This window comes from Gasterosteus aculeatus, chromosome 13, assembly GCF_964276395.1.
Source record: "Gasterosteus aculeatus chromosome 13, fGasAcu3.hap1.1, whole genome shotgun sequence".
Classification (NCBI taxonomy): domain Eukaryota; kingdom Metazoa; phylum Chordata; class Actinopteri; order Perciformes; family Gasterosteidae; genus Gasterosteus; species Gasterosteus aculeatus.
Genome location: NC_135701.1, coordinates 14,178,726 through 14,206,485, shown reverse-complemented (window position 1 = coordinate 14,206,485; position 27,760 = coordinate 14,178,726). Strand labels below are relative to the sequence as shown.

General features: G+C 43.5%; 3 protein-coding genes and 1 long non-coding RNA gene across 7 annotated transcripts in view; 1 reads left to right on the top strand and 3 right to left on the bottom strand.

Annotated features, from left to right (window-relative positions):
- Nucleotides 1-602: 602 nt before the first annotated feature.
- LOC120830848 (uncharacterized) lies at nt 603-4,975 on the bottom strand. Its single transcript, XR_013451997.1, has 3 exons — nt 4,422-4,975; nt 3,545-3,970; nt 603-3,099 (listed from the first exon to the last, which is right to left on the bottom strand). It is a non-coding gene; the product is annotated as an uncharacterized LOC120830848 (long non-coding RNA).
- Nucleotides 4,976-6,373: 1,398 nt separating this feature from the next.
- On the top strand, nt 6,374-8,489 carry LOC120830969 (dual specificity protein phosphatase 18). Its single transcript, XM_040196019.2, has one exon. It carries the CDS (start codon nt 7,373-7,375, stop codon nt 7,916-7,918), a length of 546 nt encoding a protein of 181 aa, XP_040051953.1. The 5' UTR covers nt 6,374-7,372; the 3' UTR covers nt 7,919-8,489.
- A 362-nt stretch (nt 8,490-8,851) lies between these two features.
- tgoln2 (trans-golgi network protein 2) lies at nt 8,852-12,645 on the bottom strand. Its single transcript, XM_040196018.2, has 4 exons — nt 12,241-12,645; nt 10,699-11,333; nt 10,090-10,173; nt 8,852-9,996 (listed from the first exon to the last, which is right to left on the bottom strand). Exons 1-4 carry the CDS (start codon nt 12,281-12,283, stop codon nt 9,991-9,993), a joined length of 768 nt encoding a protein of 255 aa, XP_040051952.2. The 5' UTR covers nt 12,284-12,645; the 3' UTR covers nt 8,852-9,990.
- A 3,808-nt stretch (nt 12,646-16,453) lies between these two features.
- tcf7l1b (transcription factor 7 like 1b) overlaps nt 16,454-27,760 on the bottom strand; it is a 29,871-nt gene continuing 18,564 nt past the window's right edge. The window contains exons 5-12 of one of the 4 annotated variants that reach the window (XM_078086843.1): nt 21,488-21,623; nt 20,960-21,062; nt 20,485-20,568; nt 18,607-18,744; nt 18,300-18,462; nt 18,099-18,206; nt 17,884-17,935; nt 16,454-17,378 (exon numbers count right to left, since the gene is read on the bottom strand). In XM_078086843.1, the coding sequence (XP_077942969.1) occupies nt 16,879-17,378; nt 17,884-17,935; nt 18,099-18,206; nt 18,300-18,462; nt 18,607-18,744; nt 20,485-20,568; nt 20,960-21,062; nt 21,488-21,623 (1,284 nt within the window). In that variant the 3' untranslated portion in view covers nt 16,454-16,878. The remainder of the gene's footprint in view (nt 17,379-17,883; nt 17,936-18,098; nt 18,207-18,299; nt 18,463-18,606; nt 18,745-20,484; nt 20,569-20,959; nt 21,063-21,487; nt 21,624-27,760) is intronic. The other 3 variants (XM_078086844.1, XM_078086845.1, XM_078086847.1) reach the window with 3 other exon arrangements.

Below are 27,760 nucleotides of genomic sequence, written 5' to 3'. Positions count from 1 at the left end.
AGCACATCTTGAAAGAGTGACATCCAAATAAAATGGATAGAAGGAAATCATTGAACCACTGCAAACAGGTGTAGCAAATATAATGAATAGCTGCACCAACACACCAAAACAAATCTGTTCTGAAGAGTTGCTGCCCTCTGCTGTAACACTTTATGCATGAAATCTTTCATTAAAACAAGTTAGAGTATAGAATTTATACTTCAGAGACTTCAAAACATTAATTCAGGTAACACACGGTGATCAAATGTTATCACCTATAAAGATTAATAGGTATTAAATAAAAACTTTTCAGCTATTTAAATGATTTTGTTTTAAATTAAATCATGCTTCATGATATGTGCTTTAAATCAAGCACATATCATAAAAACAATCATTCCATCAATTAATAATCAAGAAAATATAGGATATTTAGGATAATGACACTTTCCATTGGCATTTCCATAGAACTGGGTTTAAAAAACATGTTCCTGGATAAGACTGACCTTATTGTTATTGTGGACAATTTGAATGCTTTTCAATGGGTTGTTTGTATTAGACTGTAAACAGACTACAGAAACAATTTCTCCTTTAAATAACTGAGAATCAAGACCATGACCAGGACATTTGATATGTGACAATTGTTTATTACAAAAGCATTTCAAAGGACAAGTGATTAATTAGCAATACGGCACAACACTAATGGTGTACATTGAATTCATTTTTCCTTACATCCATGATACAGCGTATTGTTTGGGTGTATGTAACTCGGTGCTCAGTAGTACTACAAGAGAAGTCAGTGACTGGATGCATTTGGCTAAAACATCTCTATGGATATACCTTCATTGGTATGTTGAATGCATTGGCTGAGAGCGATAACAAACACACTGCGTGCTCTTTTTCTCACACACATACACACAATAACAGAAGGCACATGAATAAGTTGTTCTTTAAAAACTAAAATATGTTAGCACATTTCAAAAGGTGATGCAACTCCTCAAAACGTGCTTATTAATTCTGCCACTCAGCACAAAGTTAGTTATTTAGTGATTGTTAGATTATTAGTTCATTAGTGGGTTAGTTTGTTAGTTTGCAGATAGATATTAAAATTGTTTCGTTAGTCGAAGTTGATTTATCTTTAGCAGACGTTAGTAGGTTGTTTATAAGGACTTCCGGCGAGCAGGTCACTGACCCTGCTGGAGCAACAGGACTCCTAACAAGCATCCTCACTCATGGCACTAAAAGATGTTTGGAATAAAAAACTTCCATCTACTGTAATTTAATAAGCATTACTAGTGCCACAAGGCATGCTCGTGTATTTGATTAAAGAAGAACAAAGAGACGGGATGATTTGATTACACACATCAGGATGTTTCAGTCAGAAGGAACGCAGATGTTAGTAACAGCAGTAGGGTGGGTGTTTACAGCCTCACCAAGGTTAGTATCAATACCATAATAAGTTAGTGGTGGAGTTGAGGTTTGCTTGGTCTGAGCTGACAAGCAGCCAGGCACTCATCTGCAAGGGTTGACCACATAGGTCGAGACAGAAAGACGGTCTCTTAAGATGGGAATTTTAAAGCCTGTGATTTGAGACACGGTGACGTGATATTATTTTACGATCAGATCATGATCGGTTTTATGAGGATTCTGAAGTATGTGGTCAAACCAGTTGGATATCAGCAGCTGATTATCCTCCTCTTTCAATCTAGTGGTTAATAACATTTACCCTCCCAAGTCCTGAAACCCTTCTTGACTTGTTCACTTTTTTATTTTTTAACCGTTTTTATTGATTATTTTATTTTAATAATGCATCTTGGTCTAGGCTTTCTACAAGAAGGATTGCGGGATCATGAGAGAGGCGTGTTTGCATTGGACTGCGGGCATAAAGCAGAGGGTTAGTCAGGGGGTTAGAAAGAACAAAGCCAGCCATCAGCATTCGGAGAACAGGTTAGTAATCATCAGACTGTTAGCAGACATTAGTATTGTTAGATATTAGTCAGGTATTGTTAGTAGAACCCAGATCTCGGTAAAAAGCTATTTGCACATAATAATTAGCATTTGCTGCAGTATTGGATGATGGGGCGTTAAGCTTTGGAACGGTTTAATTGATGCTAGCAGGCATCGTTTAGAAAACTACACACCATTCATTTCCAGCCTGATTCCTGTAATTGTCTAGATCACAGGAACCCCCACCAAACTGCTTCAATGGGGTCCTAACAAATGCTAAGAATCATTTGTAAATATGTTTTAATCCTTTGTCTGGTACATTCAGTGTGGTATAGGAAGAGAGAAAAACAAATCCACTGAAAAGCAGCTCGAAGCTTCAGGCCAATTACAAAAGTGTGTTTTCATAGAGACACATGCAGATATACAGGAATAAACACACACACACACACACACACACACAAATAGAGCACATGCACACAAACACATGCTCTCACGCCGGCACACACCTGCCCACACGCTTCAGTAAAAATACACTGAGTACCGTCAAACCATAAAAGTATCAAGACAAACAAAGAACATAATGTGTGAATTACACATTGTCAAAATGTGAGAAAACTAGTCTTTCTTAATCAGATAAGCAGATTATTTTTTTATGTTACAGGCTAAAAATATCAAAAGCTTTCTCGTCCTGGATCTGGCACCGATAACGTTTTGGCTTTGGAGAAAAGTTAACACGTTACAGGATCATTTCTGGTTCATTTAAAGTGTCTGATACAGGGAAAAGAAGCCAGAATGTTTGATGCAGTAACCGAAGTAATGGATCAAAGAGGTCAGTGAAACGCACGGCGTTAAATACTTCCGTGTTTTTAAATCAGCCAAACAAAGTAATGATAGTGGGAGTGAATTTAGCTTCATCAGTATTACTTACAGCTGAGAAAAGGTGCATATTTGAAATAGGAAGAAATGCAACAGAAAAATGATTTTGGACTCAAAACGCCAGCTGTGAAATGCCTTCCTGTTCGCATTGACACTGTCCACAAAGCGGCAGTGACAGCGCATTTTCACTGACGCGCAAAAGCATCAGAAGTCGCCTCTCAGTGGGGGAAACACATGGGACGTGGATCCTCTCCTTCTCGGGCTCTGGTCATCAGGGACGGCGCCATGCATCCATCACTGCTTGAGAAATGAAACAACGGCTGTTAAAGCCTGAAATACAGAAGTGATTTTATGATTGTTCTGATTGTTAACAGATTAAACATTTTCCTTAAATGTTCTTTTGTCAAGGTCTCCACTTTCAGGTTGGTTTAACTCACCTCTGCAATAATCCTGGAAAACCATAGCAGTTTTTTAGCTGAAAATATGGCAGTTATTTAACTCAAAACTAATCTCCCATGTTCTATCTGCTAAACATTTATCTTCACTTTCCGCAGGCACAGGGGCTCCACACACATAGACACATAGACATATACTGTTACATGGGCCAAGAGAAAGACTACGGGTTCATAAGAATTGTCCCCGCAGTTTATATTCAGCGAGGCCAATATAACAGGTCACAGTGCTGAACATGAATATGAGAGGAGTGAAAGTCATAATGGTGTAACTCTACTGTCAGATCCTTTACCGGTCTGTCAGGCAGCACAGCAGAGGACGATGGAGCCGACCCGGCTCGTGAGGTCCGGAGTGCGCGTCAGTGCCGCTGGAGAGGATTACACAACACAAAGCAGCAGAAATGTGGGACACAACCCAACTGTCCTCCCGAGATGCCCCAGAGATCACTTACTGATTTCTATACGGTCAAATGAGTACACCAACTGCCAACGAATATAAGTTACAGTATCAGCCATCTGATTCACCGACTAATACTAAAATGTGCCATTTTGTGCTATTCAAAAAACAACAAACAACAACTCCCTTGTGTTTTTTTAATACACATAATCAAGCCTGTACACATGACCTGTCCTGCTGCTGGTTCCCATTCTGAAGTGTGATGACCAGGGACATGTCGGCACCACTGTAGAGGAGTCCAGCAACACCGGCCACAGGTTACCTAAAATATAAAGGCACGCTGAATAAGTACAGTGGATCTCTAGATGATCCACTATGTATTTGCATTCATTTCGGGCCGATATAATGGCCCAATTTGTCATGTACATATTTGATGACCAAAGACAGCAAACGATGATAGTTCAGTTCCTGCAGATACTGCTATTTAGGGATGAAAGACCACACAGGCTATAGATAATTTTGTTAAATAATGAAATAGACCTTGAATCTAATCTGGCATGTGTCCACCACAAATAGCCTTGCTAGAAATATGCATATTTGAAGAGTAAGGGTGTGGGCTGAGGGAAGATAGATCAGGCCCTCCACTGCAGGGAATGAAACGACTTCATGTTTGTCTACACATTCATCCAACCGAACGAGGAGGATTCCTATAGAACAATAAAACCAGGTGAAATCACAACAGAATAAAATGAGCTGTGGTGTGTTTTTCCTACCAGTGATCTCCGCGTTCCACCGCGTAGGTGACCCGCAGCATCAGGCGACGCAACAACAACAAAAAATCTTCTTTCTTTCTTCTTTTTCTTCCACGATAAGAGGCGCCGACAAACGTGCAGATTCATGGCGCATATGTGTGCAGCGATTAGCCCGCAGCGGACCGGACACGCTACGCGCAACTTACACGAGCCGCGGCCGAGCGTCGTCTGCATGGCTGCCGAGCCGAGACAGGCAGATGTGGGAGCGCCCGCAGCAGCTGCGCACTGACGGGGGGGGAGCAGTCCGAGGGAGAACGGGACAAAGTGGAGACGGGAGCCCCGGGGACAAAGAAGAGGAAAAATGGACGGGAGGTATTACGAGAGAACAGAGACGTCTTTGAATAAGAGGGACTGCGCGGCCCTGATTTAATCAGCGGGCTCGCTCTCCAGCTGCTGCCACAGGTTTATGCTCTTTTGTATGCGCGCCCTTCATCCACCATCTGCGTTTCCCGGGCAACCGAGGGCTGCCTGCAGGCGCCAGCAGCTCGTGCACAGCAACCACCTCCATCGGGTCTAATGCACCTTAAAGAGACGCTCTGTAACATAAAGACATGCACATGGAATCTTCTCCTGCTCTTATTTATGTGTCATGATGCATCTAGCAGAGAAATACTGTCCACGTTCATCGGTGCTGTGGTGATTCATTTCATATGACATTAATGGCAACAGCTGATCTTATCTAATTGAACTAATTCATTTTGAAAGTTTCATGCCTGCTTGATTTATGTAATTATAACTTCATTGTCTGATAATGGTTTTATGGTGGTTTTGAAAACGTTTTTAACAGAAATAGGAGGAACTATTGACAACAATACATGGTATTGTACACTGGTTAAAGAAAAATATATATTCAGAGATCTCTATGGTGCATTTTGGGGCCTGGGGGGATAGAGGAAGGACCCTCGCAGTGAGCTTTTGGTACATCTTGTGTGTGATCCAACGAATAAATCCTATTAAATTACATCATCATGAATTGGAACTAAAAATAAAAAAGATCAAACCCTGATCATTGAACAATATCCGACTAAACAATGAGATTCCTGATTGAGTGACGCGTCAAACTAGCCTGTGATACACAACACATACAGAACCATGTAGGCTGCATGCCATCCAGATGTAAAAGCAACAAATAAACTGTCCCAAACTACTGAAATCCCTTCTCCAACCTGACCCTGAGCAGAGGATCACTCCCAAGAACCCTCTCCAGCACCTTTCATCAAAATGGCCCATCTGGTGGGCGAGATGGAGACCAGCTTGAAGTTAGTTACTGTGCCCGGTATGGCTGAATGGATGGATGATTGGACCTCTGATTTACTGATTCATTGATTGATTGTCATGTTTCATCCACTGGGGACAAGTCCCTTGACAAAACGCTGGTATGCCGAATGGAAAGCTTAGAAGAGGAGCTTCCCTCTGACAATGGGGCTGATGAAGGTAAATGGATTTCGGCCACACATCGTGAATTTGGCACAGGCTCAGCCGCTCTTTGCTTCCGTGATGGCATCGCAGATATGCCTCTCTCAAAGGATGGAGCGGCAGATGCTTGAGTTATATGCTTCTGGCTCAGCTGAAGACAAAGCAGCTGTCCGCTGCAGCCAGTCCACCTGAGGAAACGCCAGCCACTGTCAAGAAGAGCAAGCTGAAGGTCAAAATCAAATTATATTATACTATTTGGAAAGGAACACGTGGATATCTTTTGTTTGAATATAATTAAAATACAACTACATTTCACAACATTGTTTCAATTATAGAAATGGTGTAAAACTAATCGAGAGATGGATCACTTGTACTGATTCAGTAGTATGACTAATCAATAATCCCAAACCCAAACATATAGTCCTACATTTTTTATTTAACAAAATAGCAACATTTAAGAATATGATAGAACATTTGACTTGAAAAATGACAAATGATAAAGGGGTTGTTGTCTATTCATTTAATGTCAGTCTATTAGTTTAATCCAGTCATCTCCCCAATTTATTTGTCTACAATACTTCCTTTGTTATCACACAACAAATAATTTGATGTCCTGAAAATTCTATAATATATTTTTTTCGCAAGTATACAATTGTAATTTTATTCTGTTCCTTGGACATAAGATCTCCAAATACAAATTTACTTCAGTGCACTAATCCCTATTTTTTGTTTGTCTTATACATTACATCAGCATTACATTACATTACAGGTCATTTAGCTGACGCTTTTATCCAAAGCGACTTACATTACATTACCCATGGCTTTTTTACATTTTGCCCGGGGAGCAATTAAGGGTTAGGTGTGTTGCTCAGGGACACTTCGACATGGGGCAGCCAGGACTCGAACCTCCAACCTTGTGGTTCCCAGCGCACCCTCTCTACCCCTCCACCACGACAAGCCAGCAAGTCAAAAGCAAGTCTTATTCAACTCATTTTAAAATGTAATTAGTTAATATTAGCACCTAAAATGTGAAAGACAATCCAAATTACAGATGTTGTTACCTATTTCATGATTTGAATACAAACATAACCAAAGTTTAATTACAAACTTTTAAAAATGCTATTAGCAAAAGTTCTTCACAAACAGAGCTTAGACCAACAAACACACACAGGACTGAGTTTAGGAATATCAGGGACACAAGTCAAACCAAATTGTTTACGTTTTGGGCCCGTATATATATATATATATATATATATATATATATATATATATATATAATAGAAAAAGTCGTTCATAAATATAACTCAAATATATTTTGTCCAAAGTGGCTCCTCAGTGAAAGAACCACTCTGTGTCGTCTACCCTCCTCCCGGCCAGCAGGGGGCGACAGCGTGCGCGCGCACAGCCTTGTCCTTCCGGGGTTTACCTCTGGATGGACGAGTTGCCACAGACCGGGCAGGGCATCCTAAAGGCAGCCCGGGAGATCCACGCCGCCGATGCATCAGTCGGGTCTCGCGGGCCTGTCGGGCTTGTGCCGAGTCACCGACCACCTCTACCTCAGTAACGTGCGCGCGGCCTCAGACTCCGCCCAGCTGACCCGCTGCGAGATAAGCTGCATCGTGAACGCCACCGAGACCGAGAGCCGGCGGCCCCTTCACCCCGGCGTGGAGTACGTCCACGTCCCGGTCTCCGACTCCCCGGCCTCTCCCCTCGGCTCGCACTTCGACGAGGTGGCGGACAAGATCCAGCGGACCGCGGAGCGCGGCGGCCGCACGCTGGTGCACTGTAACGCGGGGGTGAGCCGCTCCGCCTCCCTGTGCATGGCCTACCTGATGAAGCACCGCGGGGTTCCCCTCCTGGAGGCGCACGGGTGGGTGAGGAGCTGCCGGCCCGTCGTGAGGCCGAATAACGGCTTCTGGAGACAGCTCATCCGCTACGAGGTGGAGCTTCGCGGCCGCGCTTCTGTCCGAATGGTGTCCTCCTCCATGGGAGAGCTGCCGGACGTTTATGAGCAGGAGGCCAGAAACATGGTGCCATTGTGAAGTGGGGGGGGGGGGGTTATTCCCACAAATCACACGGGGTGTTGGGGGTAAATGTGTATTTTATGTATGTAGAGATGAACTGCTGCACTGTCATCTGAAACTAACGCAAAGCCTCAATGTTCGTCCTGCTTTGTACATTTCAAAAGGAAAAGTTCTGTACTCCAGACTCTGCTAGTTGCCCGTGTTTAGGTTTAAACTACATTAAATACAAAACATGCGGCCCAAAGAAATCTATCTTAAGACTTTTTTAAGTGCCCCTTTGGTCGCAAAACAGGTACACTAGCTCCACCTTAACCATCTACAACTTTTAAATACCCCCACCCTCCTATTATTTTAATAGTCTGTTTAAGTGGGCACTCTCTGGCCCCAAATCCTTTTATTTTAGAATCAATACGCGCCTCCATCGATTCATCAGACAAGTGTAAATGTTGAAGGGCTGCCAGACCGTATTAAGAGTTGGTGACTCCAGATACTTTCTAGTAAATTCTGGTGCTTATTTCACTCAAAGTGGAAATTAATCAACAAATGCTGTGTTTTCGTTGCAGAAATCCACAATAAATTTGTGAAACAATATGGGCTTTGATTCTTAGAAGAAACAGTTGGGATACATACATTTCTTTTAGCAGAATGGGCTGTTACTGCAACTTGAGGCCAGTACAATTGTTTATTTATAGGAAACAGGCACAATAGTAAATCCCAGTAAAAGTCATAATTTGGCACTGGTCTGTTGACTGTGAAAATTAATACACACAATATTCAATCTATTGCATTAAATCAGTCATTTCCTCCATGCATTGTGAAGCAGTGCAGCTACCTCTTACAGAAGCAATTTTAGGTCAACATGTCCGACTGAGTTTAAATGCAAAGTAACAAGTGGACAGAATAGGATGTGTTCATCCAAAAGAAGCAGCCATACAGAAACCAGACCAGCAGTTTAGATAAACAACATTTTAATGCCACAGCTCAAAGAACATTTAAACTGGATAAATTAGGAGGCCTTTGCACATGAAACCAACGCCTTGACAGCAGATATACTTATATTCATTCTTCCAAAGAGTTAGATGGGGAGAGAGAGTGTGATCTTTAAAAAAAAGGTGCCGTTTGGAGGCATCTGTAGCATTTGGACTGAGTCACTCTAGCCGTTTGCTCACTTTGAGTACTTTTTGTAGGCAGCTCGCTGTAGCCTTAAGGTTCTAAACAGGAGATTGGGAGCATTTCTATTGTCGACGATGGAGAGAGAGGGGGGGGGGGGTCCTATGCTTCAGCAACAAAGACACCAAACTTAACGGCGTAATGAGCAGCCTCTGCCTTAAGGGGGCAGTGCTGAGCAGCGGTGCTGAGGGTAAAAAGGTCGGTGCACCGACACGCACAAATGGTCCCTTACGTTGACCTTTTATGGTAATTTTCAGCAGAATTATTAGTGGTATTGATCTGATCTAATTTTTTGAAAGAAAGCCGATCAGCGCATTTCATAAAACTTTACACACATTTATATGTTTAAGTGGCTTTTCTAGCATCTCATTTGGAAAACGAAGGTCACTACATTCACATAGTTGTGATTATGAGCAGAGATCCCATTGTAGTACACTAGCACATCCAAATCTTTGATACGGGTTCTATAAAAAGACATTTTAAACAAACTTAAAGAAATTGTACACAATATTTTACAAAAAAACAGATGGCTTATATTAGTGCAGTGCAATCAATGGTGTTCTGGAATCATTCATCATCTGCTACTGAAACATCCTGAGTCAGGACCTTAGTCAGGTCAAATTACAAGATTACCTTACAAGTGGAAAAACGACACAAAGTGCAAAAATTGCATGCTTATTTTACCTTGAATGCATTTCAATATTTTCCTCTGTAAAGGCATCTCTGTCGGCTGCATAGTCCTACGATAAGCATCTAAAAAAAAGGTATGAAATAGAAGAATGTCCAATCAACGAAAGGTGAAATCAATGCAGAGTAGATCAGGAAGATACCCGACGACAGTGTCCATTTACTCTTTTCCCCACAACAACCCGGTGTATTCAGAAGCTTGATTCATTCAGCTTCAAGAGGACGATATCAGATTACATCTGAAAGAGAAAGAGATATTTCAAAATGCAAAGTTACTGTATTATGCTTTCAAAAGAGTTAGAGGGTTGTATTTCTTTACATGAACGACTTACATGCTGTTCCAGCTTCTGATATTCTGCGGATTTGGGGCGCCGTGCGGATCTGGATTTCTTTCCTTCCAAAAAGAAGGCAATTATCTGGGAAAGAGAGAAAAGGGATATTGGTATTATTAAGTTTATATGAGAGACCACTGCATGACACCTGATCTATAAAATAAATATGTAATTTAACCAGACACATTGAAGTGGATTAATCTCTCGCAGTAACAAAATAAACCTGAACTTTCCCAAAACGTCAAAGTATTCCTTTAGGTTTGTTCCTCGCAGTTGTAATGTGCTTTTTTGGGCCTAATGTGTCTGCAACTCAGAAGCTTACAAACCATGCTAAATAATACAATTCAGCGTATTACATATTCCTTCACCACTGATACAATCCAAATGTTTTAACAGCAAATATTTACAATTATTCCATTTGATTTGAATTCAGAACAGTTCTAACTCGGCAAGTACTTTGCTTAAAAAAATTATTTCATTCATCATTTGCCAAAAAGAATTCACACACACACACAAATGCTTGAAACGCAGATATATTTGAAACAAATCGGGGCCAGTTTCCAGTGGAAACACGTGACGAATGGAGTAGAAAGGTGCGGAGCCGTTTACCTTGCGCTTGTTGTGGTAGGCGATGTAAAGCACTGCTACCAGCACAGCCGACGACACCAGGTAGGCAAAGAAATGACTGCTTTCTTCCTCGTCATTTATACCAGCGTCATTCAGTTTAACAGTGCTGCTTTGTTTTTTGTCGTTCTCTACGTCTGGTTTTTTATTCTCTGATTGAGTTGTTCCCTTGGTGGCGTCCTCTGGAGCGTCCTCTGGAGCGTCCTCTGGAGCGTCCTCTGGATCGTCCTCTGGATCGTCCTCTGGATCGTCCTCTGGATCGTCCTTTGGATCGTCCTTTGGATCGTCCTTCTTGGTGGCCTTTGCCACCACTTGGTCCTTGCCTTTGGTTCCAGACTCTGCAGGTGTTGTTACATTTTTGTTTTTGTTTACATTTGCCGCCTCATGTGCTGGTGTAGTTAGCTTGAGCTTTTTCTCTTTCGGTTTGTTTGTTTTGATCTGACTTGATTCTGTGGTATTTGACATTACTGAAGACTTCCCCAGATTTTCATCCGCCTTTACATTCTCTGCTGTTTGGTTTTCAGCATCTGTAATAAATGCTGCTGACTGATTGGCATTAATAACAAACGGCGTTGTCTGATTTTTTCCAGTTGTTTCACCATCAGACTTAGATGGCAGTGCTGTAAGGAAATAGAAAGTAAGATTTAGAACACGAGGTAAATGGATGGTTATTTCCTAATCTTACAACCCAGTCAAACTAGAAGTTGCTCTACCGCTACTGCCAGTTGGTAACAATAACAGAACAATTAGACACAATGCCATGAACTGCAACATGTTTTAATTGGTGACCCAGAAACGCCTCAATTACATTTCTCTTCTTTGTTTCTACTGCGAATCTGTCTGCATTGACCTTTCTATTCCATTCTTCCATTTCCATTCCTTAATTTTCCTTATTTGAATTGTCTGCTTTCTTTTTCTTGTGAAGTCTTAAATCTGGTTCACTGATAAAGTCATAAATATCATATCAAGGCCAGATTAACTACCAGGACATGAAGGAAAAGGCCCAAAGGCTTCTGCGTGTCACTTGGCCTTGCTAATTCAATATTTGCACACTGGTTAGTGGGAGGAGGAGAGCAGCTGCATTACAGCTCATGTAGAGACCACATTGTACCGGCAGACACACACACACACACACATATTGAGATAAGACGTTTACCAAAAAGAAGGCAGAAGTAGGCCTGTGTTTTATGTGACGTGATATATGCTATTGTATATATAGCTCCGTCATATCAATGGTTCCTCTTAATGTAGAAGTAAACACAGCGTATTAACGCGTTGTTTTCAAAGCAGTGATATGTAATGTCACATGTGTATTTCATTCATTGAACTAAGGTTATGAATGTTAAACACGCCGATGCGTTTTTAAGTAAAATAAAAAACAAGTTAAAGATAGTGACAGTGACGCGTCATAACACTGTGATGCAGCGAGCACTAGCTAGCTGAATTGGCTCATTTTAATGGCGATTAACCAACTGACATTTCGCTCATCGGTCTCACGATCACATGGCGAAACCAAACTCCACTCACCTCCACACAGAAATATGGCGAGCGCCACGAAAGCCGTCTTCATCGTGTCTGCGCTGAAACACAGAAACACAAAAGCCGAATCGATTTAATCTTCTTTGGGCCAACGACACAATCCTTTCAGACGGATCTACGGTGACAGGTTGGAGGTTTTGCATCAAATCCGGTTGTGCTTCCGTGTGCGAACCGAAGATGCTCTTCTTCTGCTGCTCCAAAGAGATGAAAACGCGCTCTTCGGCGCCGCCCGCAGGTTGAGTGCTGTCACTACAGGGCCCCATGTCAACAGGAGGGCGTCGCGTGAATGAGGAACAAATCTTTTTATTTCCCCATTTTATTCCGATAAGTTAAACTTATTCCCGCTCCAACACGCAGCGGGCTATCAGCGGTTCTTTTCTTTTGTATGCATTCATTCAGGCGTTGGTTTCATCACACCTTTCTTTGGGATGCTTCACTGAGACAGACAGGAAAAGCAGGTAAATCTACTGATGAGTAGACATGAGCTGAGCATGCTTACAGGGTTTGTTGGTGAAATAGATTGGGCACAGGGGCGTAGCCAGGACATTATTTCTGGGGGGGGGGGGGGGCGAATATGTGAATATGGGGCTTGTAGCATACGTGACAAATGATTTGTCACGTATGCTTGATAAAAACAATACTGATGCATTTATTTCAGCTTTATACCGTTTCTGTTCAGGATTCAGCATTTATGCTTTTATGCAACGAAATGTCATTGTATAACAACAATGACAATAAAAACCTATTATCTTAACTAATTTTAAATGTATTTTGTATGTATTATTATTATGTATGAATTTACATAACTTACAATTTAATGAGGTGAATTACTTTAAAAAATGCAGGTAACATTTTCAAATGTCAATTAGATCCCAAACATAAGTTCAAATTCAGTTATTTGGCAGAATAGCTCCCGCATTATGATCTGGAATTTATCAGGTGTCCCAAGATGAACTGAAATCTGAAACCCCGGATACAGCAGTCTGGCAACAATACACAACCTGGCCAGATTCCCTGAATCAAACCACCAAATGAGAAACACAAACCATAGCAACACTTATTTTGTGTTGAAGTTATGATAAATGTCACTGGATTACACTTACAGATAGAGTTTTTATGCGGTCGCTCGTTGAAGCGCTTTGATCAGAAAATGTCATTGCACCGCTCTTTCTTACCTGCAGATATCTCTGTCGATACATTTCTCAGAGTAAAACCATACATGTTGGATCTGGTTTAAGCCAGCTGACTCAAACTATTTGTGTCTTAATCTTGGCATTGAGTCAGAGGATAAGACGTGACTTTCAGAGCGGTGTTATTTAGTTTTATTTGTCCGGCAGGCCAACATGTGGAAACAAAGGGAGACTAAATATTTAGACCAGATTCAGATACAGATTCTTCTGTATGTATAGCTGACATCCTCCAATTGTACTTAAACCCCATTGTGAGTGACCTGAACTTGTAAAGGTAAAGAGAGCACTAAGTAGACATTATACGTTATAAATATCTATATATACACACACTGTTATTGCAAAAACAATAATAATGTTTTGGATTTAATTTTATGTTATTTGAACTTTTTTTTTCTCCTAATGATCCACCACTGGAGGTGATCTATTTCTTTTATTACTGCCACCCACAGGTTAGGTGCAGACGTCATGTGGATGTGCTCCACATGAGGCGATTGTGTCTCAAAGTATTTGACCTCATCAGCAGATGGCAGTGTTGATATACGCTGCAACTGGAATAGAAATCCCTGAAACTGTGACAAAAACACATAATGTCACCAGATTACTTGGTGTTCATGTGTTGAGGGTTTAATCATATGATGACTTTTAATGATTTACAAATATATTTATTCAAGACGGTAGAATACCGTTGAGGGGAAATAATTGACAAAATCACTGAACTTTCCGGCTGAGTGCCACAATGAATGTGTTGCGATGTTATACGGATTAGATTGTAAGGGTTGCAGTAGTGCAAGAGATGAGATAATCATCAAAATGTTAATCGGAGGTGTTTTACATCTCAGTTGGGTGTCGGGGACCTCTGGGTTCTTGTAATGAATATGTCTTAATTGTGGCAGGCTATTTGACATTTGAAAAGTCCGATGATCCCTCTCTTTCTTGACATCCATTTGCATTTCCATCTTTAAGGTCAAATGGGTATGAATAAAACATTAAGGAGGTTCTTAAGCTCACAGCCAGATGTACCTATCTTCACAAAGGCACCAGCTGAGTGTTGCTAAGCTCAGTGAATGTTACCGAAATAATCAATTAATTTTACTTTGGGAAACCACATGTGAAGCAAACACACCATCCTGTTATTAATGGGAATATAAGGTCATGATTCAATGGAAGATATGTGCTCAGCCTCTCGTGATCAGTGTTATCTACTTGTAAGAACACACTGATATGAAGACATCAGGGTCGGCCTATTCTCCTCGTACACACGAAGACCAAAGGGATCGTTCTGTGCGTGCCTGTTGTTTTGTTCAAAGTGTTGCCATTTTGCTTCTTTTTTTAAACAATTTTAGTGCCTTATCAAGAAACGGTACCCAGTGCGATATTACCCCACGTGTGAAGTCTCAAAGGGTTAACCTGGAATACATTCAGGATCAAAGGAAGGCCCAGAAAAGAACCTTGGCAAGAGATTGGAAGAATTTAATGAGCAAAAATTAACATGTATTAAATCTGACCTCGTGCTTACATGGCAGATGTTGAGTGGAGCAGCAACCAGATACGTTATTATAGGTAAACAGTACCATGCACGGGAACTTTAAGCTGGCATACCTGTTATTCCATTTCAAATAGATATTGTGTTTAAAACTGAGCAAAATGATTTAAAATCCCACCAGTTTACGTTTTGTCAAATTGCATCATAATAATAATAGTCTGTGGGAAAAGAAAAATAAGCAAGCACATGTAGCGGAATGTATTTAACAACAGAACAAACTTGAAAAACCAGCCCCTCCTGAAGCCATTCACTCGGGGAGTTTCATAATCGGGGTACTGTCTTAGGAGAATTGAACATTGCACTGGATGAACAGCCTTGCCGGCTGTTTTGACAACTCATTCCCTGTAATTTCACTGACGGTTTGGTGAAGTGACTCGGAGCGCGCAGCCGTGGCACCAGAGACTGTGGTTTGTGCCTGGAATGATGGGAGATAGGACGGCAAATAAGCGAGGATTTGTTATGGCTAATTATGGCTTAAGACAGCGTGGGGGAGACGTGGGAGCTCGCTGCCTAAACGGGGCTGAACTCAAACACATCCTCAGTCCACCTGTCGGCAGTTTTAGATGCCTGTTTGAAATATAGGTAATGAATAAATAAGATTCACACTAAATGTCAGTTAAATTCACAGACATTTATGACAATGTTGAAATCGTTTTTTGTGGGACTTGTTGGTCTGATGTGTGTGTGAAGGTGTGCTCTCAGGATGTGTATCTTTACTGGTGATATAAACATACTGAATATAAACTCCCCACCTACTGGCAGTAAGTAGGTGGGGAGTTTATATCCGGTGTGTTTATGTACGGGGGAGGGGGGCTCATCCAAGCCAGCCCCCCCCCTTCACCCTCCCCCATCATAATTGGTCCATCCCTGGCACTACTCCTCATCTCCAAAGCCACCAAAAACTGTAACCTACCTTGTGTATTTTTCCCTAATTGAAATGCCTAATGAGGTCCCCAGGGCTCCATCGCATTACCTCTGAGTTAATTAAATCCTGAGCAGTGTGCCAAACGATGAGTAAAGATGCTGTAAAAGTGCAAGAGGAGCACGGACCCCAAGCAAGGTTTGGAGCTGGATTGGGGCTGACCTGCTTTTTTGTTGTTGTTGCTGTGGGACGCTGTATTCCAAGAATGAGCAGGCGTCCATTATTTTTTTATTCAAATTTATTTTGGGCTTCAAATTTTGTTTCCCTTGTTCAGGCGCTCATTTTCCAGTGTGGTTAGCCTAATTCTGCTTTATTAATCATTTAACTCCCTGCCACCATCAGCAGGAACCATTTATGAAGATGTTCTTTGTAGAAATAAAAGAGAACACAAGACTAAACACCTACAAGAGGCAGTTATTGACTTGTTAGGCATTGTGGTCACAAGGATTAGAATATTCATCTAAACCACATTAACTTAAACAAACCTTTCTTTATTAGATGACAAAATCATGATGAAACGCAAAAACACAAAAAGAGACATTCATCTTAAGAAACAATTTCAAATGTTTATTTAACATGTCAAAGAAAGGGGCACACACTCGTGAATTGAAAAGGGAGCTGCAATTATTGGCCGGTACTATGACTTAAACTTAATACTAACATTAGTCAGGTTTTGGCTAAAAAGATAACATGTTTTTGTTCCTTTTTTTTTTATAAAGAAACTTTATGTACATTGGTTCTTTTATACAAGAGGTTCATTGGATAAATGCATCAAAAAGAAACCAGTTCTGCAGTAAACTTTACAAAAAATACATTTAGTTTTCATTCAGAGTTGTAGAAAAGGAGTAAGTCAAATATTGACCAATAATATTTTGTCCTTTTCATTATTTAGAAAAAAGCTGATCTAATATCTATTTGAAAGAAAAGCAATATACAGCACAATAAAATGGGAGCAAGTTTCCTTTGTGAATTCATTCGGTTGGTTTGGTAACCAGGGAGAGGGGCTGCGACTGGAACAGCGCATGATGGGAGTGAAGGGCTGCCTGATGAAAGGGGGATGGGGGGGAGAGCATGGAGGGGTGCAGGGATGTGAACGGGATTGGCCGGGTAAGGATGGGCGTGGTCGGGTGGCTACCTGAAGTACCAATTGGGATTGAGAGGTGGGTATGGGAGGCGGAGGAGGAGGAGGAGGAGGAGGAAGATGAGGAGGAGGAGGAGGAGGAGGATGTGGATCCAGATGCCTTCCCAGGTAGGGAGAAGTGGTGGTGCATGCGTCCCTCCGGTTTGGTGGTGAGCGATAGCGGCTGGGCCTGCTCGGAGTGAGTGGCGGCAGGAGCGGCCGGGGAGGCCAAGGCCGCGGAGGGAGTGGCCGGCGAGTCCAGCATGCTGCCGTGGGACGACGCCGGGCTGTCGCACATCTTATCCGAGGGAAGGTACTGCACGCACTGCTTCTTGCTTCTGATGGAGAAGTCTGGCGAAGACAAAAGGAGAAGTGAGGAAGCTGAATTATGGATCTGCTTCTGGCTTCAAATGTGGTTCATGGCGCCTCAGTGTTGCCTGCCGACAGAAGTGAACAAGTGATTACGTGACACCTTCAAAACCAACTGGAAAACACGTTGGAACACAGTGAGTGAAACGTGATGTTGAACGTATCCAGATGGTATGCGCTCACGATGCAAAAGGAGAACAGCAAACACAACACCAAAATGAGCTCTCTTAATTTGTGCAAGTGGTCATTTGGTTGCACAACAACAGACATACCTGCCACTATTAGCACTGAACCTCATAAGCTGCTTGTCAAAGCACAGAAGCAGGGAGAACGTTAGTAAGTGTTAGGGGTGTAAAAAAAACAAACTGTCCAGAAAAGGTGGATACAAATAAAAGAATAGCGGTTCAAAGAAGCAGGTTGCACTTCTTCACAGTTTGTGAAGAAAGAAATCTATATAAGAGGTGCTCGGTCAGAAAAGGCCCCTTACCTTCGGGTTTTGAGTCGGGTTTATTGTCCCTCTTCCTCTTTTTCCTCTTTCCCTACACAAAAAAACATGGTATTAAAAAACGTTTTTATAGGCATCTATATCCGCATCAATAAAATTGATTCATAATAACAAAAAGTGTGATTCCTGTAATTAACCGGGAATTAATTTCCTCTACTAATTAATTTAAGAGCTGATCATGGAAATGCGCCACTCACGTAGTTATCCCTTGCTGACCACCCCGGATACAGCTGAGAGTGGAGTTGCCTCTCTTTTCTGGCCAGCTCGTAGTATTTGGCTTGCTCCTCTCTTGACAGGGAATGCCACTGTGGACAAAGATAGAAAACAACAGGAGATATCAAAGGATTGCCAAAACACACACAGAGTTGTGAACTCACGTGCTCATCACTGCTACTCACCCGTCTCCCAAGGATCTGGTTGATGGCAGCGCTCTCTTTCAGAGTGCACTCTGCCACTACTTTGGCTCTCATCTCCTTCATGTACAGCATGAAAGCGTTCAGCGGTTTCTTAATATGAGGCCTCTTGTCTTCTTCTTTCTTGGGAGGAACTGGGGATTTCCTGCTAATCGCAAAAAGGAAAGACAGGCTGTTAAAAATAGAGGTCCTGGTGACCTTCGGCCGACACGGGGGAAAAGTCGTGAGGTGACGTAAGCGGGTTCCGAAACAATTAATAACTTAAAAAGAACAAAAAACCAAATGTTCTTACGCATGCATGGAGGGGCTCATGTCGCTGGGCTCCTGTTTGATGGCCGGGGAGACGATGGCCGGGTGGGGAATGCCGGTCTGGTGGAGGCCGTGAGGTGAAGGAGACACCATGTGAGGGGAGAAACGGCTGGACACCAAGCTGTGAAGGAAACACAATTGCACATTTTCTGGTTTAACAGGAAACCTCCGTTAGCGGGAAAGGTTCGGCTAACTTGGCACCTAAGCGGAGCTCGCTCTGCCTACTGCTTCCGTCCGGACCAAAATCACACACGCACACGGGGAGGTACATGCTTGCTTTTTTGTTGTTGTAATAAGAGGCTTTTTCAAAAGCCCCCTTTATTCAGCAATGGCGCGGAGAAAAGCGGTGTGTTGTAACCATGGTAACAGCATGGCCGTGACACCTGAAACCACTTTTCCTGACACCAGAAAGCTGTTCCAGAGAGCATTCTGACAGCCGTCCACGCAGAACACCTTTACAGTGTCTGTCTTTAAATTCCAATTGTTAATACAATGGAGCATTGTACTGAACAAGGGGGGGACTAAGCTACGTATCCCTCTGTCACACACTCGCGTTCACGATAGATTGGAAATTCCTCTATTCAAACATGTCACAGGCTGAGAGACAGAGCACAATATAGCCTTGTACTCGCAGTGCAGTCATCGGCTGTGCCTTAAGATATACTCAGTGTGGACAAACTCCACTTCATGTATATAGAGGCTTTTATAACTGTTGGGGCAAAAGTAGCATTGGAGTCCAGGTCGAAATATGCTCTCCCAGGAAAATAGTTCAAAGCTGAATCCTCATTCAATATTTACTTTCTGACTGAATATAACATCTGACCTAAAGTAAAGAAGAAGAAAAAAAAAAAACGTGTGTAAATTCACCAAGTCTAAAAATATAGGTAATTATAAAAATAAAACCTGATGTGTTTTTTTTAGATCTACAAAAGCCTTAATAATTCATGCTGTCTAAACAAGGAGGTGCCATATCATCCCCTCTGTAATAAACCTATATCAACTACATCTGTAAACATCCCACTTTGTCCCTGAGGACTCAATGCTTTGCATGCAAAGTGATGGCATGCACTCAAGCTCCACATGTAGAGAATAATCTTCCTATCACATTCATAAAATGCAGTAATAATTTCCTCACTTTTACTGTTACTTGTTTCATGTTTTATTGTAAAATCACCTTTTAAAAGCATCTATAACAAATGCTGAATGAAGTACTGTGGAACGTCTGTGAGCTGTGTTTTGATTGTTGAGTCCGTCTCGGGACGGGACTGCACATCCTATTGATCACGGAGACCCTTCTGAATATTTCATTTCACACAAACACCGGAAGGCTCTCTACAAATCTTTCCAATTTTGAAAGAGGTTCACAAAGTTTAGTCTGATTGGACCAGTAGGTTAGGGTGAGCTTTGATTTGTCGTTATTGATTCTCAGCTCTTTCATCTCTGCGGTGTGTGTGTGTGTGTGTGTGTGGGGAGCTGCTCAGAGCATTGGCTTGACCACAGAAGTTTAGCCCTGAGAGAGAAGCCAGGAGAAGAGTACGGAATGCCAATAAAGCCCTTCCTCTATTTAAGAAGCTGAACGTGTCAGTGAGACTTAAACCGTAGATCCCTGAGCAGTGCAAACGCCGCTGCAAATGTTTTATTCAAATTGACTTTATTCTTATACTGTAAATTGTTGTATATAGCAATAACGATGTAGACAATCGGAGTTTAAAGGTGAACACCTGCCATTTATTTGACCAGTTGTTTAAGAAGGCTGGCATGGACGGCGAGAGGAATGTGACTGCAGCATTCCCTGGAAGCAGCAGATACTAAGTGTCTCCCTTTGGGAGGGCGGGAGTGTTGCTGAACATGATCCGCTCACCTGGACATGGATGCATTCATTGCTAGCGCCGGATAGGGGTGACGGAATCCCCCCGGAGGGATGGAGTACATGGGCTGGCCCTGCCTGAGGAACGCAGGGAGACGGAATGAGGTGTGAGGTGAATCAAACACAGCTGACAGCCTAACCCACCAGCACTAATCCTGTACTCATAGACCCAAAGCCGCTGCTCGTGGAACAGCGCCGTAGCAATCGATTAGGAGAGCCGTTAGCGCAGGACCCATGAATGTTCACGAATTCCTCCCGGGGAACTCATTTAATATTTTACAGATATGGTGCAACTGCACTTGGACAGCAGAGCACACAAATCGGACATCGCCTAAAATAAACATTTCATCTCGACTCATTTGTTGTGCTTTCGTCAGCTAAACTCACCACCAGCAGATGAGCGCTTTAACTGTAACCGAGAAAAAGACACATCTGGCCGAGTGGACGGCTGAGAATAAAAGTGACTCACTGTTGCATGAACCAGCCCAGAGGGTGTGCGATGGAACCGACGGCCCCAGGAGACAGCGGGTAGTACGGAGAGAGCTCCGACGGGTGAGGGGTCCGAGGAATACCTGCAGGCGCCACAGACATACGACAAACGCTTGTAAAACGCAGTGTGCACCTACTACATAGAAGTATTTAAAGCAGTAGTTTACACCCCTGAAAATAATTATACTTTTGATACTCTTATCTTCCGTTTTACTAATATGGAAGCCGTTTTCAAGGTGAAAAAAGACAAAATGTCTAAAGAAACTTTCCAAACTTAAATCTGTTTGTCCACCCAAATGTCCATGTTATTAGAGTGCCTTCGTTAGGGCCCATTGCGCACTGCCAACCTCCTGGTTACAGTAAGTATTTCAATACTTCCTCTCAACTGCGAAAAGTGGTCAACTTTTTATACCCAATTTTTACAGCACACTGACAGATTTTATGTGGAATATCGCTTTAATATCCAGTGTACAGTGAATCGAACCAATGTCCATTCATTAGAAATTACCTGTCTTTGGGTCGAGGATCTCGGGGGAGAGGTGTGATGGCGGCGTGCCGGGGGAGAAGTGTTCATTGCTGTAGGTGATGAGCGGTGTCAGCGGGTGGACGTGGTGGGCATGCTGCACCACCGGGACTTTATTGGACTGTGGATGACACAAAAAAAGGAAAAATTAAAGAGAAAAACAGACAGAAATTATGAGCTGGTGGTACAATTGAGAAAAAGGCTCCGACACAGAACATTTAAAAGAAGTCAATGTGATCCTGAAAGCGTGTGCCGCACGTTATTTCTGTCGCCCATTGTTCAGAGGAAATGCATGCAGTAAATAGGCCATCATGTGTGAATGCCCTCTGCGGTAAACATTACATCGGTCCGTGCGTGTGACCGGCCCTGTGATGCAATCTGGACCGGCACCAAGGAACACTAAAAAGCCCTGCCGACACATGCCAAGACCATTATGGCCATTTAGCTGAGGAGAGAACTGTTTGTTCAGTCCAACCAGAAAAAACAACGGTGCCACCGGTCCAAGAGTCACGCCAGTGAGCCGCAAACAAACACAATCGGGCTACGGTGAAGTGAATGCCCATAAAGAAGTGCAGACATCATCTCCCCCTCCGTCTCACAGCAGTCACTTAATGGGGAGACGCAGACGCCCATGGGTGGACCACACTTTACACTGCAGATGACCCTGATGTGAGAAAAACACCGAAGGCTCTGTACAACATGAGATAAGTGGCGGAGAACAGATGGGCGGAACCTCCGTTACCGGGCGGCGTGGATCCTGCAGCCATTGTAACAACTCTTCGCGAAGCCACGGGCGGCTGCGACTGGGATAACCAAGACAATAATAATAACCAGCGTCTCTACTTTCATTAGGGCAGCGCTCAGCCGCGCAGTCATTTCCCCTGGCTGGCAGGCTGAATAGAGCACTTGTTGGCTCAACTTGTCACATGGGAGGGTCAAGGGGTGGAGGGAGGTGGGGGGAGAAAAGAGTCTTGTTCCTCCAGGCTAACCTTTCTTCAATATCCCTCCCCACCCCCGTCCCCACCTCTCGTCTCTCTCCAACGTGGTCTGCTGGGGAACAAGGTTTGCATTGAGACTTCTGTACACTCTTTTGCTTCACGCTGCTAAGAATTGTTCCAAATCGTTTCCCCCCTTGTTTTTTTTTCTTTTTAAAAGGAAGGTGGAACCTTTTCCTGCTTTTTAAATCTTTAGCAAATTGGTTCATCCCGTGTCTAAAGCACACTTTGATTCCGTTAACGCCAGTTGGAGGGAGGACACTATTTGCGGTTGTTTGACGTGGCTATTTTAAGATCACTTTGCTCAGGACCCTTTTCTGGCTCCTGCAGAACTTGAGAGCGTACGAGGTCGACGCATATGATGATGCACAGAGAACACAGTTCCACAAAAGGCTTTGATGAAGCTTCGTGGCAGGAACGGTGTTGACCTGCAATGCTGAAATCCCAGGTCCCACATGTCATGTATATTTGAGTTGTGCTTTGTTGTTCTACTTAACGTACAATATGCCTGAATTCTCCATATATTGTGAGGGCTGGTTGAGACCTCTAGACCTGGGTGCCAACACATTTTGGGAAGCACTTCAGTAAGAATTTCAAATGATGCCTATTAATTATTCATATCCTGGAATACACCAATCCTGTGCTCTATACACATATTTCTAAGTTTGAAGGCACTAGTTTTAACTCTGCACTGCCTTTCAGATCAGCAGCCCCACAAAATGTGGAGAGAAATGGAGTCTGCCGATTACACATATGCAAAAGTCTTCTGCACAGCCCCCCCTCCCCGCCAGAGTGTCTCCGTTAGGAATGAAGACGGTTACTTCATCAATTAGATTTAAAATCAAAATCTGCATATGTTTTTAAATGTAAGTCCTCCGCAGCGCTGAGTGTATAACATGTGGATTTGTAAAATAGAAAAACCAAAACTAATGGCTCAATCGTGAATTAAACCAAACATTAACGAATCAATGCCTCCTTTCACTTTATGTGTAGACGTAATAGTCCTGTAGCCCATGAAAGCTTCATACGCCTGGCTTCATGACCCACAAGCAAAGTGTAATAAGGAAACCACAAGGAACATGAGCCGTGTTTTAAATATAAACAACATCTACGTGATAGGAAGGATAACCTGGAACCAGATGGTATCTCCATCGGCGGAGAGAAGACATGCTCTCTACATAGGCATGCTTGTTGTAAACAGGTCTGCAGTGGTGCATTCCTCTCACCGAGCAAGTAAAAACACCCAGAACTGGCCCTGGAGTTGATTGGGCTTAGTAACAGGAAGGTTTAAAGGGGGGGAAAAAAAACAGCAAAAAATTTGCTGAGCCGCTGCAGAGAAAAGATGTCTGTCTCTTAAGAGGGTTTAAAGCTAAAAGGTGGCAGTACCTCGCCTGGCTGTCCAACTTGGAACCGCGCTAAGAAAAGCACAGTCCTTGGTCGGTGTGGATGGAGGGGTGGATTTCATTCAAGCAAACATGTTTTTGGATCCTGCACATCTGAGTTGAATTACTAGGCAAACAGCCGATGGGGAAGAGAGCTTAGAACAAACTGAATAACCCTGCAGCTTTGTGTGTCTTTATGCTCGGCGATTCTGGGTGGGAGGCTCAGAGGCCTTTCAAAACCCCAGGAAAGACAGGGTGAAAAGAATGCCTGGCATGCTGAGAAATCCAAGCCTTGTTTGTCAACGCCAACAGGAAGCGGACGTGCGGGGGGGGACCGACCGTGTCGTATGCCTTTAAAATCAACCACTCCAAACTATGCCATTGACCACGGACAACGAGTACTTCGCGTCCGCCGATGGGCTCTGAACGGTTCAATGGGAGTTATATTCGGGCTTAAGATAATACAGAGCAGAGCGCCGTCATATTACTGGGGTAAAGATATTTGTAAACTGACAGATGAAATTCAGAATGATAAATGCTCCCCTGTTTTAGAGTCTGAATGACTCAAAGTGCTGCTTCCTTTTCTCGTTGCTGAAGAGGGTCTTGTCTCTGCAGGACTGCAGTCCTGAGATCAGTATTCAGTTCAATCCTCCCAAAGCCTTTGATTTCATGATGGATCCCGGTTGTTCGCTGCCTAATGCAAAACGAGGAGAGTCTCCCCGGACTCCCCAGTCAAAGGTCTGCTAGAAGAATATGGGTCGAAAGGAAGTATATGTACCTCTATGGGAAAAGAAATCCGGCAGATTTACAGTTAATATCTTCCCTCAGAGTGCCATAGAGCCCTGGGATTGCAACATGCATCTCTGGAATGCAGCTGTAAACCTCACCACTTCAATTCACTTCAACAATTCGGTGACTTATGACACGCTGACAGGACCGTGTCCCTGGATGCCTTGATTACTCTCGATGGCGCTAATGCAATTTGGAAACAAAGAGCGTGATTCTTGTGCGCTTATCAAGTGAAGATCAGCCCACATTTGAGTACTGAGTGCCCGGTGATCTGATAAGTAACTGGGAAACAGACACCCCTGTTAAATTCCACCTCATTACAGAGCAACGGCTCCCTCTAATCCAGAGCAACAGTGCACGTCAGTGTCGTCGGTAATGGCACAGAGAATAGGCATTATGGGAAAATTACTGCGAGAGAGACTGAGCGACCTCAGAGAGGAGTGTGAGAGATGCACACGGGGAGGCACGTGATCCAGACGGCGCCGGCACGCCGTTCTCGCGTCTGCTCTCTGGTCCAGCTCGGCCACTACCGATGGGCGGACATCGTTCCCGATAATGCATCACCTGGCCCTGCAGCCTCTTTGATGTATTATTCATGGTGGGGCCGCCCTCTGGACACTGGGGTCTATGTGGAGGTTTTGGGGTGCTGAACGTATTCCTGTGTGTGTGTATGAAAAGCTCCTCCCACAACACAAGCCCCACCCTGACTACCAAAAGCAATACCGACTGAATGCTAAACAAACCTGTCTGTTGAATAATTGAGGAACTCAGGCCAGAGCCGTCTCCGATTAGCATACGGGCCTTATGGACCCGATCTGCACAGTGACAGGATGGTGTTGGATGGTGGACTTTGGTGTCCACTGAGCACTCTTGATCTCCGCTTATCTCCGTCCAAATTGCCAGAAGTAGAGGAGATATCCCATCAGTTTTAGTTTACAAACAAATATAGGATCAAGCTCTCAGAGCTTACGTGGCGAGCTTCAAGCGAAGACTCAGACAGTGGATGATTTATTAATCCGCAAAGAAACCTGACAGATCGGCTACAAAAACCTTTTCAGCTCGCTAACACCATGAATAGTTGACGTGCAATAAAATTATAAAATATACATGTGCCTACAAGCAAATCTTGACAGATATTCCAAATCATGGCAGTTCATCCTAAAAAGCGAAACAACAATGTCAGATTTAACACATGCTTGCAGTGCGACCGCAAGACTACAGGTCTGCTCCAGGAGTCCCTGCTGGTGTCTCCTCTTTGGCTCCTCTTGGCCCCGGGCAGTAATCCCCGGCCCCCCATGTGTGCCCATCCGCTCCCCCTGCTCTCATTAGTGCAGTGTCGGGGCCTGGGGAGCCTGCAGGCCTGGGGAGCCAGCCTGCTGCTTCCCTCCCACTCTTCCACTCTCTCCTCGGCTGGAGTAATGAGCACATAATCAGCCTGGCTCCCCGTCAGCAGCAGCAGCGCACCAGAGGGGCATGTGGGCTGCTGGCCCGGAGTGGGGGGCAAGGCCACAGCGGGGGGTGTTTCTCCCCCTACGCTCCGCGCCGAAGGTACGCCGGGGCCCGGTATCGGTGTTTCCCACCGCTAATCAAATGACCCGCTACTCACAGGTCGCCCTATCAAGCGTGGGGACTTCCTCTTTTAGTCCACATGCTGGAAGGGAATAATACACTTTGTATGAACTTCCCTCACTTCCCTTCCTTTTACACCGCTTTAAAATGAGTGTTTCACAAGTTCTAAGACATTAATGTTACCCCATAGTCTTTTTCAGCCAAATCAAGTGTTTTATTTGTATTCTGCAGCCTTGGACTGTACATATATTAGATATGTGCAATAAATAGTAAAATGATAATAATATCATCGACTGTTATTTAAAACCTAGATAAAAGGAAGCCTTCTCCATGCCGACACCATTATAAGACCTATATAAGCATCTAAAGATGGATAAATAAAAGCATTTAAAATGTATTTAATGCATGAAACAAATGCATAAACGTACATTTAGCACACAAAGGGGAAGGCCACGTATTATTCCACAAAAAAGAATTCCTCACATTCTCTTCTTCTACAATGTTTCTCTCTGTATTGACTTTTCTGGATAAATGACGCTCAAAGAGATGAAGGCCAAGCGAAGAAAGAAAAAAGTACCGAGACAGATCCACATAAAAAGTAGCAGCAGCCACTGAAGGACAGAACAAAAGCAACAGAGAACACGACCTCAGTCAACGTGCTTTCATTTCCTTTTTAATTCAACTGCTAATATTGCTCACACTGTTTTGACCGTCTCTGTTGATTCTGTCTCTCTGCATTGTAAATTCCCTGAGTTGGTTAAATTACACGTTGTTTAAACAAACGCCGTTTTCTGCAACCAAACATAGCCGCACAGTAGCCGCCCTGTTTCACAGAGAGATCTACAAGGTCACTGCCAGGTCAGCAGTTATTCTAATAACTAAATATAATTGTTTTTTTATTGAGACTTAAGTCAGTCCTGGATTCCCGCGGGCAAACTCCGTCCCATCACAACAATGTCCCATTGAGGACTTTATCATGTGCACCAGAGCGATTATGAGATCCAACGGATCCCACCACAAACCCAGCCAGCACATCCAGCGCGAGGTCAAAGGGGGCGGAGTTTCAACGGCTTTACTCACGCCAACGTGGTGACAGTGACTTTCCGCGTTCCTCAAAATGACGTCCCGATACAATCAAGCAGGTGAGATGCCAAATAGTGGCTGGTGTTATCTAATGTTTTCAATCTCCGATGCACATCCCTCTGTGAGGCCACAAGCCCAACAGGTCTGCCGACGCCCCGCATTGTCTAACCAGGGTGAGACACCGGCATGACTAGTTCACACCTGTGTGGGAAAGTTCAAGAATGGCAGGGAGGTTCGAACATGACAGATTTATGGAGTTTTTGTGGCAAAACACAGGCACGGAGTGTTCAGGAGCTTTGCCTGCGGGTGCTGTGGAGGTTGTGGGGGAGGCTATGCGGGGGCGGATGGGAACCAGTGGCTTTTACATAAACACTGTAACGTTGTTATTGGGAATTAGCACATGGTGGTGATTGTTTGATTAAAGCTGAAAGTAAGTTAAC

What these genes read in the sequence shown, in the direction of transcription:
- LOC120830969 (XM_040196019.2), top strand. Translation starts at nt 7,373, where the DNA reads ATGCATCAGTCGGGTCTCGCGGGCCTGTCGGGCTTGTGCCGAGTCACC.
- tgoln2 (XM_040196018.2), bottom strand. Translation starts at nt 12,283, where the DNA reads ATGAAGACGGCTTTCGTGGCGCTCGCCATATTTCTGTGTGGAG. An exon ending in CGCCATATTTCTGTGTGGAG is followed by an intron (nt 11,334 to 12,240) that starts GTGAGTGGAGTT and finishes ATTTCCTTACAG; the next exon opens with CACTGCCATCTAAGTCTGAT. An exon ending in CCTACCACAACAAGCGCAAG is followed by an intron (nt 10,174 to 10,698) that starts GTAAACGGCTCC and finishes TCTCTTTCCCAG; the next exon opens with ATAATTGCCTTCTTTTTGGA.